The 18,046-nt window shown below is 30.9% G+C and overlaps 1 protein-coding gene across 1 annotated transcript; it reads left to right on the forward strand.

Annotated features, from left to right (window-relative positions):
• The first annotated feature begins 7,961 nt into the window (after positions 1 to 7,961).
• On the forward strand, positions 7,962 to 17,746 carry LOC119687947 (protein bicaudal D). The gene is made up of 8 exons (XM_038102511.1): positions 7,962 to 9,081; positions 12,172 to 12,537; positions 12,673 to 12,810; positions 12,874 to 13,724; positions 13,812 to 14,029; positions 14,092 to 14,343; positions 14,400 to 14,574; positions 16,815 to 17,746. The coding sequence occupies exons 1-8, from the start codon at positions 8,836 to 8,838 to the stop codon at positions 16,930 to 16,932; spliced, it is 2,364 nt and encodes a 787-aa protein (XP_037958439.1). The 5' UTR covers positions 7,962 to 8,835; the 3' UTR covers positions 16,933 to 17,746.
• Positions 17,747 to 18,046: the final 300 nt, after the last annotated feature.

Raw genomic sequence — 18,046 nt, forward strand, 5'->3', positions numbered from 1 at the left:
CTACGCAGTAGGTGCAGCACTGTAGTGAAATACATAATTTAACCTTTAACACACATTTTATTCGAAATAGGCAGGTGCACAAACAGGTGCAGATCAATATGAAACAAGCAAAGTCTACACGGTCTACACTGAGCACAACGCCTATCAAGAATCACAAATTTTTTTGCAACACCAATCAGAAGCATCGGTCAAAATGAAGAAGTTGAAACTTCGAAATACCAACTTGGAGCTGCACTGTAACGTCTCCAGTACCCATATCCGCCCATACGTTCGGACAAGCTACAGGCAGTAAATCATATTAAAGGCACATTCCAAACGACACGCATATTGTTACAATCTATATATAGCTTTGTTTATTCGCACCTGAGTCCCATGTCAATTGGTCAAAGTATAGAGTTAGACTTAAACAACCGTTAGGTGTTTTACAACTGTCGATGGATGGTTCCAGCATGTGCAGATAGATATTGTAGGTATTCTCGCGGAGAAAGCAGAAAATACATTAATCGACGACTGCGTCATAAATTCTGGTAGTCCATATACAATAGTGATCGATATATAATGTCAATTCATAGTTTTTCAAGACATAAAGAAGCTCCTGTGTATCAAGCACATCCATATGACTGCTATTATCCTCAGTCAAAGGGTATGATGGAGCTATTCCACCAAACGCTAAATAGTCGTAAGATCGAATTTCAATAACTTGCTCATGTTAGTTTGGTGGATTTATACTCTTCAACCACGAGTTCCGAGACACTCACATTGGGCATATTGATGGATCCTTTGACTTCAAGCAAACGTCCTGTGAACAGGGATCATGTAACACTCCCGGGTTAAGTGGACCTTCATACCATGATCAAAAAGCATTAGTGGATGCATGACTATTGAAAAGCTAAAATCATCCACTAAATCTTTTCTTATAACGACACGGATTCGTTGTTCGATGAGTTAATACTGAGTCATTGCCCAGGTCTTTACAATAAATTTCTTAATCGACTAGTTGGAGAGAACATTAACAAAGAAAATAAAGTTGTTTTTAATTTTTTTTTTATTAATACTAATACAACATAAGTTTCTTTGTGTTCAAAATAAATTATAAAAGAGTTGCCATTTACAAGTTTCTATCCCGTGCTATTAAACTACCGTTGTTTTACCGTCATTATATAAAACTAGTGTTGATACAATGTTTTAAGCCTACAGTATCAAAATACCGTCTGCGTTATAAGACCGAAGAACAATTTTTCAAAGAAAAGGTTCAACTTATGGAGACTTCGAGTTAGAGAATTTTTTTATTTACTAGAATTATATTTTAAGATTTTTATTTATTTGCAATCAAATAAAGTACAGAAGTTATAGTGAAATAAAATATTCAGAAATTAGGGTTTGGGACTTTAATTTTTTTCTTATTTTCAGTAAAAAGAAATTCCAATTTATTCAAGGCCTTATAGTGATCATCAGTTGTAGTATCATTCGTTTGCAAATATAAATTTAGAAATTTGAATGAGTCTTCTACTTCATTCTTGGACGGCTGATGAACAATTTCATCCACCGAACCCTCATCATCACTTTGCGGTGCGTTTAGAACCGGCTCCACTAATTCAAAGCTATAATGTTCAATAATACCGTCTGTATCATTTAGTTTAAACCATGCTGCCAGCGACTGGTATTAGCAAAAAGAATCAACATAAGAAAGAAAAAATTAAAGATTTGGTTTGAAAAAGGGACTTCCCCTAACAGCAAAATGCATTTATACTTAAAACAAAAATTCGACTTATAAAATGCACTTTTCCGAGTTATGGAAATTTGATTGTATATCATAATTTGCACCAGCTGCTGTTTTCGCTTCAATTGATAGAATCGCCAGTGGAGATAATCTGCCTCATCATACTTCTCAAGTAGATATAGAATTAATGACTATGCCTATGCATCCACATTTCTTTAAAGATCACTTACCTTGTGCTGGCTGTGCGTGTGGGTGTCGCTACTACCTCTTAGAAACTTCTTTGCCCTATTTATGAATGGGAAAATTTTAGAAAACAAACAAATTGAAAATTAATACAATACTTCGTGAATTTATTTTTAAAATAATTCTATTATTATATACTTCAAATAATAATAAAAAATATATAGTACCTTTCTATCACAATACATAATATTTTATATATTTATGTATTTTTTTAGTTGAATTGAGACGGTAAGATCGTGCCGCTTCTTGTAACCTGCTATACCCATAAATTGCGGTGTTTCAATAGTGACCCTTTTCCAAATAGCAGAGGAAATATTTACTTCCCAATATATAAATGTGTTGTCACAATTTTATTATATTTATTTTCTATTACTATATACATACATATGTACATGGATATATAATTCTGAAATTAATCCACACTTTGATAAGAGGTTACTTTTTTTAAATAATGGGAAGTTTTAATAGTGGACTTGCGTCTGATTGTCACGTTGGCTGGTGTCACAAAAATACACAGCATACGGTCTTTGCATAAATACTCTTGCTTGCCTTGGTATTTATCTATATTAAAAAATATATTTTCTTGGCTACGGTCAACCACGCAAGTATGTTACAATACATTTTCCGTTTTTTTTTTTTTTTTTCAAAAGAAGGGTGGGATAGTTCCCTTGTCATCATCCTCGGATATGTACATAAACTTCAGTCCATAGACGAGCACTAAAAATGCCAGTATTTCCTTTGGAGAGATGTGCTAATCCGTTATAACGGATAGCAAGATAAGTACGAAGTTGAGTCTTGAATACTATCACAGTGACAATTGTGTTTTCTGTTTCCTCTCTTTCGTAACAAAGTCTACAGCTATCGTCTCCAGTAATACCTAGATTTAATAAATGTTTTTTAACTCCGCAGTGTCCAGTTAGAAAACCTGTGACAAGTCGGATGCCACTTCTGTTCAGCATAAGTAGCTCCCTAATTCTGGCTTTTGATCGAAACGGCATGGATTCTTTTGCTTGTCTGCAAGTAATTGTATTATCCCAATCATTCTGAGCTGCTCTTTCCAGCCATTCATTAGTTTTAAGCTTGAAAAAGCTCCACGAAGGACCGCAGAATAGTTGTGGCCCAATATAGTATGAGACCGCCCCTTTTCTCGCTAGTTCATCTGCTTTTTCGTTTCCCTCAAAACCGCTGTGCCCTGGAATACATTTTCCGTTAGAAAAATACTATTTTCCTGATGTTAGGAGACGACTTTAATTGACAATAACACAAAATATTGTTACATTTCACAAACCTTGTTTTCTCGGTACTAATATTAGTGCCCTACGTATCTTCAAACTATTACTGTATCTACGTGTTATCAGTGCCCTTCCTCATCTACATTATTAAAAGCTTGTTTTAAAGAAGCCTACTAAAATGAAATCTTTCAGTCTTATTCAACTAAAGTGGTACTAACTACTTCATAAAACATCTTCTTACCTGATATACAAGCCCATAAGTCTTTCTAGTGTTTTGAGGTGTCAAATCTATTTGCATAAAAGATATTTGATGCCTGCGGGTGGACATCTATATATATAGTCAGGATAAAGTTTGTAAGTGCTGTTCATGTTGAGATATAGGTGCTCCAAATATTACTTTTCGAAGCGTCAATGACTCGCTATTCGTCTCGCGATTTCCAAAAACTTTTTGCCAAATTTTTCTTTTTGTAGCCCTGATCCCAGTTCCCCTGTTTACAGCTACTTTGTACGTTATTTAAGCTTCCTGTACTTACATTTCAGTTACCTTAATTCGACTTCTCATAAAACAGTTCTAGACTTTACTCGTGATTTATTTATACAGCAGGCTGAATTCAAAATTTTTTTGAAACATCCATCATACGACTTACCAGTTTTGGAAATTTGTAGAGGGCAATTTGCAAAACAAGATTAAATTATTGAAAAGATTTGCACTGTAATTTTTTGGTCGAATGGCTCATAGACCAGTCAATGCTGTATTGCCGTGGGTATGTTCGTCGCTCGTGAATACTGTTAGCTTAAGTCTATCTGTGGAAATATGTAGTTATATTTTTGCCCCACAAGCTGACGTCATAACTGTTCTTGCTTTACTGCATTACCCAGTGAACATCGTCGATACACGTCAGAACATAATGCTTGCCATGCGAAACTGATACAGGTTCTACGATGTCTATGTGCGCATGCTGGAACCATACATTGACAGTTGTAATTCACCCACTATTCTGGATAAAGATTTGTTTAGGACTGTGCTCGACTGCGTCTTTTTGACAAAAGGCGTAAATTTAGCTGTTAATGAAGACTCAAATGTAACCGGCGAAATTGCTCTTCAATTCTTTTTTACCTACAGCAAAGTATGAACACGGCAGTTGAACTACTAGCCATATGTATACTAAAAATACCTTACATATGAGATTTTAGAAAATTTATGACTGCAGCCTAGCCTACAACGTTAAAATTGTTCACGGAGACTTTAAGGCAATGGTCGGAATAGAACCGACGGTCTAACGATCTGAAATCTGTGGTCCAACGGTCTGAAAACTCAGCCATCATAAATCTACCCCCAACAACGATATGTGGCTAATTGATTTCATTACGACACCAAATATGATAATATGTAGTACCAGATTCCCACACCGCGATATTCACAAGGAGATGCAGCTTTCTCCTCAACACAAAACCAGATTGATAATTTCGCAATTAACGCAAGACTTCTAGTGTGGTAGACATACGTTCGTTGAAATTACGAGATACAGCCAATTTCTTCGCCGCTTAAATCTCTAACCAATTAAATAATGAACAAGGTCCTTTCAACTGTACTGTGTGAAAGGTTAAAGCCACATGTCAACTCACTGAATGCGCTTCGACATGGTTGTTCCTCCATTGACCAAATATTCACACTGCCCCTGCAAATTTACTGCTATCGAAAATAAATCTGCAAAAATAGGCTTAGCGGTGAATAAGGGAAAAATTAAGTATAATTCGGCTACTGGTAGAAAAGTCAGTAGGTCGGACGCCAAGTTAATGACTGGCGACTATACTTTCAAATCTGTCAGGAATTTCATCTACCTTGGCACCGTCATGTCGAATAACAACGATGTCAGCCTTGAGGTCAGACGAAGAATCACTATTGCTAATAGGTGCTTTAATGGGCTCAGTAGGAAATTGGGATGTAGAGATGTACTGCTCTCTCTCAAAAACAAAACTTATGCTTATGGTGTAGACGCTGGTCAATAACAGAGAATGATGAAATGTTTTTCGACAGATATTTGATCTACGAGTTGGCGAACACCACATCATTCAAATAAACCACGAGCTGTACGACCTTCTCGACATTGTTATGGTAATTTGTAAAAGTCAAATTGGTTACAATTAAAAATGCTTGGCATTTTCGCTGAATATTATCTCTTACATGTTCAGCATTTTGTAAAGATCTGTGGAGATTATACTAAAAAATGGAACATTTATGTGAGGAACGTAATTGTAAAAATTTCAAAGGTGTATCTTATAATACTATACATTCCTTTTCAACAATGGTATAGAGTTTTTGATGGGCCTAACCCATCTACATATTTTGAAAAGACAGCATCTTTAAATACAACTAGGCTGCATTCTGTTACCAATATACACACATGTCTTGCTGGTTAAAATTCTATCTGTAAAATCAAAGTAATACTGAGGATACTGATGGATTCAAAACTAAGTAAGGAGTTATCGATCCCAACATCAGAAATCTGAATAACACACAAAAACAACATGGGTTCATCGAGGTTGTCAACCATACTTGTTCTTAATTTTTCCACTAAATTAAATAAAAAATGCGTAAACTAGACTGTGGCAAATTTTTATTTTCAAATATAAATACGATTTATTTTTCAATTTTGATGCGAACAAAATTTTGTAAGTGTAAGTGCAAAAAAAAAATTGATGAAAAAATATTGCCAAAGTCTAGCCAGTGTAGAAGCAACGTAAAAACTCGCTGATAGAGAAGTTGCTCGTTGGTATAAAACTAAAATAACATTTACAGTAAAAAAGTTGTCTATTAACTTAGATAAACACATTAGAGTTTAATTATTAGTATATTATATTATTAATTTCTGTAAAAATTGGCGATCCACATCGGAATTAAAATTTGATCAGAAATCATTCGATTTAGTTCGGTATTTTGCTTCCAAACAGCTTTATTAAATTTTTATCAGATTTAAAGTTTTATTCTTTTTTGATTTATATATGTAAAAAGTTTCTTTATATGTATATCAGAAGGTACTAATTAGAATAAAAGTGGCAATATATGAAATACATTATTTCTTGTAGATTTATAGTATTACTACAATAGATTCAAAGCTGTTGAAAGTCGTAAAAATACAGTTATATTGTTCAACAACCATAATAAATGTGCTTTTAATAAACAGTTGTCAAACGAAATGGTGTAACAGATGGACACACTTTTAAACGATTTTTTGCAAATGAAACACTTGTAAAGAAAAATTGCTGAACTTTGATTAGGTTAAGTTAGATACAGACAATAGTAGCTCTGTTCCACGAGCTACTTGTACTAAAACTCAAGTTAAATAAAAACTGAAATCGTTACACACATAAAATGCAAAATTACGCTCTTTACACAGCTTTTCATGAAACAGCTTTGTGTAAGGTCTGGTAAGAACACTAGTGCCGCGCAAATAAACAATACAAAAACAAAAATTTAAATTCAAACCAAAACAGCTGATTCATACATCACACAAATTTTACTTAAAATAAAATAGCATTTTCAAATTTCGCAGGGATGCTACCCTCTCTCAGATGCTCTCATTTATTTGAAAATTTGCTAGTGGAACGCACTTGTGTATACACAGTGTTACTCAAAGTTACTACAAGCAGCTTGTAGAACAAACCTAATATAAAAAATTCAAAAATTGAAATTACTTAAAAATTATTAATTGTGATAATAACTTACCCAAAACATTATTAAACTGTGTGACTTACTCATAAAGAAATATAAAATATTTGTTTAATTTTTCATGTGTGATATATACAGATTGCATTAGAAATTGAAAAATTAAGCAAATATTTAGTGTGTACTTTATTTTAATTATTTTACTTTATTTACTGTTTACTATCTATATTTTAGGTTGTGTGCGAGTTCAAGTAAATTGTTGGTAAATTGAGGGAATAGTAAATTATATTGGTATGGCAGCGAATGTTGGTATTTACCAGAATTTCGAATAGAATACATTAAATAAAAATTAGGCAAATTAGATGTTACCATTGTGAAAATTTTATAAGATGTTCAACAAATAAATTAGTTTGAAAACTTTTAAACAAAAATAATAAATAAGTTTAACAAATAAATATTTACATAGGCCGTATGTGAATTTGGGTAAATTGATGGTAAATTTAGTGAAATAGTATATTATGTCGGTATGGCAGCGAATGTCGGTATTTACCTGAATTTCAAGTAGGGTAAATTAAATAAAATTAGGAAAATTAGTTGTTACCATTGTGAAAATTTTATAAAATATTAAATAAATATATACATAAATTTAAAAATTTTTAACCTAAAATAATAAATAAGTACAATAAATATATAAATAAATATTTATATAAATGCAGTGAAAAAATTTCAATTTACTTGTACTTTGGCGTCACTGTTTTTCTTATGTTAGAAACTGTCAGCTGATTGTTTGAGGTACATCTCATTTCAGTCAGTATGTTCGAAAATTATGAATACATTTACAAATAAAAATGTAAATATTCAAAAGTCTATTTTTTGAATGCATATTGAAGTTGATAAAAATAAATATTTAATAGCGTGAAGTTTTTTTAATGGTATCAATTTTTTTTGATCTTATAAAATTTAACCAGAGATAACACACCTGTTTTGCAGTTTTTTGACATATGATTGAGTAAATCGAATATTAATGTGACTAGGTGGCAGCACAATTTCGTATAGAAATATGTGGTAGAGAGTTACTGTGTCTCTTTTCAACTTTTCTTTTGTTGAAATTGCTTTTGCATTCCGTCAAACGCCATGGAAGTGTTCGGGCCCGAGTTTCAGTAGATTTTGGTTTCAATTTTTGTTGTAAAATAGGAGTGAATTTCTAATTCATACAAAACTTTTCTAGCGATATCTAGAATTAAAGTTTTTGCATGCAAGTGACGAAAAGTGTACCATTTATATAGGCAGCTATATTTTTAAGTTTCTGTATAAAATTTATGATCATTTTGTTGAAATTAATGGAGTTAATTGAAAGTGGAAATCGTGATGTCATTACTTCGTATTGTTTTTTGTTAATTTGTTGTAAATTGTTTCCTGCTCGCTCGATATACGCGCTTTTATTTGATTTAGTTGGATAAATGGAATCATTCTTACTGTTAAATATAATTCAATAATCTGCCAGTCGTTTTCGAAGTAAGTTGGATTGAAGTTGTGACGAAAATCCAATTTTCATTCTGCTTCCGAAAATTGCAGAACGAGTCTACCAAACGAATTAGCATAAAGCAAATGAATGCTGATGGAATCAAATGAATAAAATAAAAAAACAAGAAATTAATAAAATAAATTTACGTCCAAATAAAATTTATACAAAAAGTGAAATTTGAGTTTTTTCAAAAATATTTATGAAATAAACGGAATTTATTATTGTGAGCAAAGGTAAATGAATTTCCCTCCAAACGCAACGACAAATACATTTGGTTAAGTGCATAAATCAATTCCGCCCACAACAACCTGCCACGCCCTTAACACAAGTAAAAGCGTCACGTGAGCGTACGACCGTTCAAACGTCCATCCGCATATTCGCTTTGTTTTATATTATTATCTTTTAAAAATCATCATATCCCAATACCTGACACTAACTCATATCTACAATGTCCACCACTGGTACTACCACCGCATCCCCAGAAGGCAACGATGCTATTGGTAAAACAATTGATGAACTGCGCATGGAGGTGGAACGTCTCTCGCGAGAACTTGATCAAGCAACTAGTGAACGTGCCCAGTCGGCTCAATACGGCTTGTCACTACTGGAGGAAAAATCCACACTACAACTCAAATGCGAGGAGTTAGAAACATTGTATGACAATGCAAAGCACGAATTGGAAATTACTCAAGAGGTAAGAATTCAGCAAATTAGTTTCTAATACAACTCTTATTGATAAACAATAGGTATATAATTGGTTTCTGACTTTAAGACACCTATGAGGATTTAAAATCCTAATGAGATAAACGGGATCCTTTTTCATTTTTTATAAAATATATTTTACTCCAATTTCAAATATGTGAGTTTATTAAATTTATTTTAATTTAAATTAATTATGTAAATACTTATTACTTTTATTTTCCAGTTTATAAGTACCGATATTCCAACTAATGTTTGAATATAGTAAAGTTTCAATATATCTAAGATTCATATGCTGTTGAGGTGATGATCATAAGATTTCAAAAGGCAACACTTACCTTTATTCCTTGTAAAATTGACAAGGACAATTTATTTTTACATAACAACAAAAAAAAAAATAAGAGATGTCCACAAGTAATAGGTTTACATAGTATTAGATGTTATTTGAATTTTTCAGGTACCAAATTGTACCTAAATATGTATGTAGTACTATTAGTTTATATTACTGCTATGAGATATTATTAACTAGTTTTACTCATTTCGATAGTGAAATGATTTACAAAAGGTATGTATCTGAAACTTATCTATTCCAAAATTATGGCGATCAGTTTGAAACACAAATAAATAGAAGAAATATTTATTATAATACTTCTATTATTCGATTCTTACAGTCAAGATTTTTTAAATTATATATACTTCATGTATGTTAATTTAAAGTAAAAATTATATAACTCTACTCGTATATATAATGATATATACGTACAGGTCACGAGTTTAACCCTTGCTACTTACAGTCTCAAAAAATTATTTACGAATAATTAAAAATAAGAAATAATTCCAAGACCACTGATGATGTGTATTTGGCAGTACTCGACATAGCTGTATGGTCAGCCAAAAATTCAATTAATTAATAAAATAATAAAAAAATTCGTTGTTGTAATTGAATACTATTCGAAATACCTCTCTATTGAAAACAATACTTTATAATAAGAATTTAGTTTCTTTCTTTCTATGTTATATGTACTTTTATGCAATCTCCGATATATTCTATTATCATATTAACAAACAAATCCATCCTTTGTGTATATATGAAATGAGTGATAAAGCTTAACAGATAGATTTAAATTAAATCTTATATATTATATATATTATTACATGTATATTAGGTATATTATATTCTTATATTGATTTTTATTTAGAACAAAAATTAACTACTGATAAGTTTAAGACCAAATAAAATTAGTTTTTTAATCTCTAATACCAAGTTTGGAATTAGTTCATCCTTTAAAATAATACTGTTTGCCTGTAATTCATCTTGGAAGTCTAGACCTAATTAAAATAAACAATTTATAAAGAGTTTCAATAGAAACATTATTCACTCAAAGTAAATATTTATTCACAAATGTTTACTTTGTTTATAGTTCCTAATTATTTTCTACAAATCGGCGGTCCAGAGTTTAAACACATTTTAAATAGTATATATATTTATTTCTACATTTATTTTATATATGTAAACCAAAATTTTGTTATTAACTGTAGTGTAGCTGTAGTCAAGCATTAGTAATCTAAGTGAATAGAGATCCAGAAGATTTTCAATGGTAATAGAGTTATCCAACTACGTTTAAGATAGTTTTATCATTGATAACATATTGATAACATATTATATGTAAATAATGTTAAGATGTGATTAATTTTTAATTGAGGCACCCATAATGAATGAACCCTATACTTTTCCAAAATGCCTAACAATAGTATAGACAAATCGGAAATGATTAAATATTTAATAGTTTACAAATATATTCTTCCAAAGTTCATAGTAAAGTTCGTATTGTAAATTTTAAATATGAAGCTTTTTTGGTAATTGAGTTGGTGATGCAACAATTATAAATAATAACGACACAAACGATGTGTCAGTGCTAATCGATTTTACTTGGTTTTAGTTTTTTAACTTTTTTAAATTCTTATTACAATTTGTGTAGTATTCATATAATCAACTGATTGATAACTGTTTCAACTATTTCATGCTGGTATATTTGTATAGGTCAGAAAGTGTGATATTTATTTCTGCACATGTATATGCATTAATCCTTAAGTTGTTTCAGAGAAGTATAATAACATAAGCTATTATATTATTAACATTTAATAACCACGCAAATTAGAACTTCATATTCATTTTTGTAGTGTCATCGTTCACTTTATGACCAACATTTTTTTCGTCTAGCGATTCTTGAAAATTGTATCCACTCAAGCTATATATTGAAAAGTACAGCTGGAGATGGTTAGTCCCTTGTCAAATGTCCTCCGTTATGTGTTATTTCGTTTTCAATTCTCAAATCAAGAATCAAAAATACATTCTAATTCCTCTTCTTCAATAGCTATTCTAATATTTTCTATCACTTTTGTAAGTAGAATATTGTTAAATGGATTTTCAAACACCCTAAGCATATACAGGTATCCTTTTGGACGTGTTTACAATTTTAAAATAAAATTTGCAAGCTGAACAAATGGGTGCGTCCCACGATTATTTACATTTAGGCAATAAGCGATTATAAAAAACTTTTTAACATATTTATTTTAAACCATGACTCATCAGGCCAATCGCTCGGGTAGGGGTTATATCATGTAGACTGTCGTATTGCAAATGTGGCCACAGCAGTATTGCGCTCGTTCTATTCATGCCAAAGCTAATATGTTATGCATACAGTTAAATCACATTCCCAATTTTATACTGTCAGTCACTATTTTTTATTGTGCCTTAATTTAAAAGGTAACATTTTTGTGCAGCACTATCAGCAGATACATATCTGCTACTAACAGACACAACTTCTGCCATTTATTAATTAGTGACAATATTTTAACGCTGTGTAAAAAGCCTTGTCACCTTGACCAAATTATAACTGAACTTTTTTTTTGCTCTCACAATTCTAATTAGTAGTTCATAACAACAATAATTTCACATTTCACATTTGATGTGACCATGACTGTCTACATAACATGGCACCATCTCTGAGCCTAGTAAATCTTATCTACTATGTTAATAAAATTAGATAAATCCATATTTCAAATTTTTTTTTTTATGTTATAGGCACTCACAAAATTTCAAACTTCACAAAAAGTTACAACAAAAACTGGCATTGAACAAGAGGAAACGCTTTTGAATGAGTCAGCTGCGCTAGAGACATCACTCAATTCGCACATATTTGATTTGGAAAATGAAGTAAGACAATTGAGACATGAATTGGAACGGGTTCGGAATGAGCGCGATCGCATGTTACAAGAGAATTCTGATATTGGACGTGATAAATCTGATAATGAAGCGGAAAAACTTCGTCTCAAAGCGGAACTTAAAGATCTAAAATTTCGCGAGACCCGTATGCTTACAGAGTACTCTGAACTGGAAGAGGAAAACATATCATTGCAAAAGCAAGTGTCAAGTCTGAAAAGTTCTCAGGTGAGTTTAATATTACCCAATATTGATTTTTAATAACATTTTTTAATTTTAATGTTTAATTTAGAAAAACAAATCATATTTATCTTCCATACACAAAATCAAGAAGAAATTTTTAAATTAAATCCTTTATTTTAGGTTGAATTTGAAGGTGCCAAACATGAAATCCGACGTCTGACGGAAGAAGTCGAACTCTTAAATTCCCAAGTTGATGAATTGGGAAACTTGAAGAAAATAGCTGAAAAGCAAATGGAAGAAGCTCTGGAAGCATTACAAGTAAGTGTTCATATTGGCATACTGTAATGATTTTTAATATATTGTCATATATCTTTTTGAAAGGGTGAACGCGAATCCAAATATGCATTGAAGAAAGAATTAGATAATCATCTAAATCGCGAATCTATGTATCATATAAGTAATTTAGCTTATAGCATTCGCAGTAATATGGAAGATAATACTAGTACTAATAGTGATGGTGAGGAGGACAATCTTGCACTTAAACGTCTCGAGGCAGATATAACAACCGAACTTAAGTCCCCAGATGGTACTAAGTGTGATTTGTTCTCAGAAATTCATTTGAATGAATTAAAGAAACTAGAGAAGCAATTAGAGTCTATGGAAAATGAGAAAATACATTTAACGGCGAATTTGCGTGATGCTCAAGTGAATTTAGATAAATCACAAAATGAATTACAAAACTTCATGGCAAGGTTAGCATTGTTAGCTGCACATGTAGATGCTTTAATACAACTTAAAAAGCAAGTTAATGTTAAGGATAAAACTTATAATGATAATGCCAATGAGGAAAACCTGACACAACAGTTACAAGAAACTGTTGGACAATATTTAAATTGGTTTACATTATCTGCCAAAGAGATTGATGGTCTAAAGACTGATTTGGTTGAGTTACAAACTGGGCTCAATTACACAGATGCAATGACTTCATTGCGTAATGAAATAACCAATTTAAAGAATAAATTACTTGCAACAGAACAGAAATCACTGGATCTAAAGAGCGATGTTAAGACATTAACAAGCATTTCACAAAATGCTGGCCAGAGTTTGAGCTCCGCACGTTCCACATTGGTCGCTCTAAGTGATGATTTGGCGCAACTTTATCATCTTGTTTGCACAGTCAACGGAGAAGTTCCAAGTCGTGTCTTGCTTGATCATAAGAATGATGATATGAGGTGAGTTGATAGCTTTGTCGATAAAACAAATCAAATATATTTTAATTTTTAATATTTTTAATTTCAATAATATTTTTAATTTTCAAGCTTCGATAACGATTCCTTGAGTACCATACAATCACAATTCAAATCAGACGTTTTCATATCCCGCTCTCAAATTGTTGAAGATTTACAAGGTCTGGCAGACTCGGTTGAGATCAAAAAATACGTTGATACGGTCAGTGATCAAATTAAGCATTTGAAAACTGCTGTCGAACATTGTATTGAACTTAATAAAAATAAAGTTCGAGGAGATATTAGTGAAGGTAGTTTAAACTTCGAACTTAAAATGTTTTTGCAAAAAATATTGATTTTGTTTTATTTTTAGCTGATAAATTCAATCGTGAAGAAGTGGAAGAACTTCAAGAGCAAATTATTAAACTTAAGAGTCTTTTGTCTATTAAACGAGAACAAATTGCTACACTTCGTACAGTTCTTAAATCAAATAAACAAACAGCAGAAGTTGCACTCACAAATCTCAAATCAAAATATGAAAATGAAAAAACGGTTGTGAGTGAAACGATGTCCAAATTAAGAAATGAGTTGAAGATTCTAAAAGAAGATGCAGCTACTTTCTCAAGTAAAAATATCTTTATTTGAAAAGAAAACAATAATTGATTATGTTTTATTTAACAGGTCATCGTGCTATGTTCGTAGCACGTTGCGAGGAAAATGTAAGTCAGGTTGATGATCTTAAACGTCAACTTCAGGCCGCAGAAGAGGAAAAGAAAACTTTAAATCAGTTACTAAGGCTTGCAGTGCAACAAAAACTAGCGTTAACACAACGCTTAGAAGAAATGGAAATGGATCGGTGGGTTTACCTACGTCGATAAATGTTATACATTGATTATAGAAAAATGTGTATTTTATAAATCAATTGTTTCCTTTTGGTTATATATCATATATATATATATAGCTTATAATTTAATTCTGAGCACCATTTCGATACTTTAAATTACTAATATTTAAAGTTTTTTAAACACGATACTTTTCCTAGTTTATCCTGAATACCAAATTTTTTACAGTTAATGAGAATGTCGTCCATTTTTCTTTTAATTGGTAAGAATAATCAACAGTTTGCTATTGTGCTACTTTTTTGCCCTCGATTTTGGACTGTGCTAAAATTAAATTTTATTAGGATATAATATTGTTGAAAATTTAACATAACATAATTATTTTTTTTTTACGCAAATGTGCGATTATCTATCTTAAAATGGAAAAAACAAAATTTTTCTTATATGTTACCATGCTTGTTATTAATGCTTAGAAATAACACTGTTATACTATTGCTGTGATATATTACTAAAACGCGTTTGCTGCTAATGATTAACATATTATATTTTAAAGAAAAGCAATGGTCTAATATTCATTGCTATATGCTTAATTTAGTATTAAATAAACAGCACAACTTTATAGGCTTTTTTATATTGTTATCTCGTAAACATTTACTTAATATTTTATCACTGTTGCTTATCAAGAAACTTTAACAAAAAGAACAATTGAATATAATAACTTTGTATAATTTAATACAAAATAGATGTAGCTATGCGATAGTCAATTTTAAATTCATAGTCTTCTAAAATGATGTTTGCTGAGTATTATTTTTATATCATTCTAGTTAATGTTCTTCTCCTTATTTGAAATTCTTAAATTTAACCTCATCACAAAATGGGTTGCTTAAGTGTTGCTTAGATTAAAAAAAATACTGTACACAGCAAAAAAAAACATCTACTTAATATTTCTCATAATTATAAATTTTTGGTTCCAATAACAGTTGAATCAACGTCCCTTATCCACTTATTGTTTCAGACAAAGAAGTGCTCTTGTCAGCTCTTCAAAAAAAAAGGAACAAAAACAACAAGTATCTTCGAGTTACAGCAACAATAAATAAACACTTCAAATTAACAAAAAAAGAAAATAAGTGAATCACTGCTTGATATTATTTCAGTTCGTAATTCCCCGCTTCGTTAACCGAAGTATCGAACCAGAAAATATTCATTGCGGTTCAACAAAACATAATAATATATCAGTTTGGTTCCGCTTTTTTGCTTCGGCAAAAATATTGATTTTCTGTTTAGTTCCAAAAAAATTATATTTTTATTTATTTATAAAATAATTTCTTTGCTATGATTAAAATTATATTAATTTTTTCAATGGTTCTTAAAAAAGTCTTTTTGTCTATTGGTTAATTTAAGGAAAGATCTTTCTTTAAGAGAGAAGAGTGGAAATTCAGGGAAGGATAGCCGTATTTACCCGAGTTCAACAGATCTAAATTAATCCATTTTAGCCTATTGGGTATTAAAATACTCAAACATACAACATAAAAATAGAACAATATAGAACAATACAGTCTTGTACATCAAGTCTGGTCCATGCACCCTTAACTTGATTATTCACCAGAGATACCTTTACGCCTCCGTTCTCCAACTACCGTTTCGAATACCATTTTTCCTGTAACGTTTTCATCCACTCTCACGACATGATCGAGCCAACGAAGTCACTGCATGTTAATTCACAAAATTATATCAATGTCTCAAAGCTTGTACAACTCGTGGATCATTTGAATGCGGTTGTTGTTGTAACCCGCAGGGATCTACTTGTAAAGTGCTTTTGGGAGGTATCGAAGGGCACTTGGATGTCGGCTGGCGACGAGTAGTTTCGAGATGTAAACTCGGCCGTTCTTTAAATGCGGTAGTCTTCGACAACTCATAGAGAACTAAAGATCTTGTGAAGCAATTTTCCCTCGAAAACTCTCAGTGCTTCTTAATCACTTTTCCGTGGAAAACTTTCAGTGTTTCTTCAACACTTTTTGATAACACCCATGCTTCTGCGATGCTTTTCCGTTTATGTATGTAGAATATACGTTATAGAGCATAATTAAAATATTTAGTTTTAAAATATGAAAAGACTGTTAATTTCTAGAGCAATATGTTTGGCTGCTCTTTAAGTTTTTTCGCAGCAGTATTGTGTGTATGTGCGTGTGTATATTTTAAAATGTTTTTTTTGTATATATATATATATATGCATTTAATAATCTTATATATTTTACAGTGAAATGCGACATGTGCGTCGCCCGGCGGCTCCACAACGTGGTGCAAGTGGAAAATCATCATTTTCATCACGTCCATCAACACGAAATTCGGCGAGCAATAGCCAAAACCCCTTCTAACATAAGATCAGCGTTCAGCGTAAGCTCTTGGCTTTAGTCTACACTTTACTCAAACTATAAAGAATCGACTAAAGTTTTAAAGTCGATCGAAAATCTGTTTTGTGTATATTTTAAAGTTGAATTGGTTCCAATTGGTTTGTTCAATATATCTTACATATTTTTTATGCAAGGCTTGGTAGTTTTGGTAGCTATATGAGCTAGTCTAAAAATATATATATATAATATAAATATAACAAAAGGCAGTCAGGGAAATACTGTTTGCATTGCATGATTTATATGTTACAATGATGGCAGCTCACGTAAGAAATTTAACAATTACTTGTATAATTTATGCATTGAATACTGAATTGAATTTCTTGATTATGTTTTATTATTATATTAACTATTTTCAACTTAAAGTATGCAAAACAATGGTACTGTTCGCTAATATCTATATAAAAATGCTATTTATTTTACATTTTTAAACTATTTATAATATTTATAAAAAAAAAAACAAAATGTATTAAATGTACGCTTACAGTCGATTAACGATTCACTTGACCTCAAAATTTGTTATGCGAGGTTAAATCCCCTCCCTTAAATATGAAAAGTCAATGGGGAATTCTTCAACTTACTGTGAAATCGCTAGTCTGATGAGTCAATGCAATAGTAAAACTAATTGTTATGATAAACGGTTTGTTACTTAAACGTCCATTTAATGTAATTAAAAATAATTTTTACTATACTTTAATAAAACTAATTGGAAATTTATAGAAAACATTGTTGAAACACCGACCATTTTAAAAGATGTTAGTATGAGGAAATAATATCTCTTTATACTGATTTTGTTAACTAATGTTGTAGTTTATCAAAATTCAATTTAGATTTCTCTTATTAAATTGATTTGATTAATTTGATTGTGAAACTTTTTTAAATTCTTATTTTTGATAAATGTCTTGTATTTTTATTTTTGTATAAATCTGTTTAAAAAAAAAACAAAACTTATATGCAAAATTTATAAAAGTATTAGAAATCTAAAGTGAATTTCTATTATTGTAATATATTTCACATAAAAACTAAAAGTAAAACTAAAAACATTTTTTTACGTTAAATATAAAATTTGTTTATTATACTT

This window comes from Teleopsis dalmanni, chromosome X (genome assembly GCF_002237135.1).
Source record: "Teleopsis dalmanni isolate 2A chromosome X, ASM223713v2, whole genome shotgun sequence".
Lineage (NCBI taxonomy): Eukaryota > Metazoa > Arthropoda > Insecta > Diptera > Diopsidae > Teleopsis > Teleopsis dalmanni.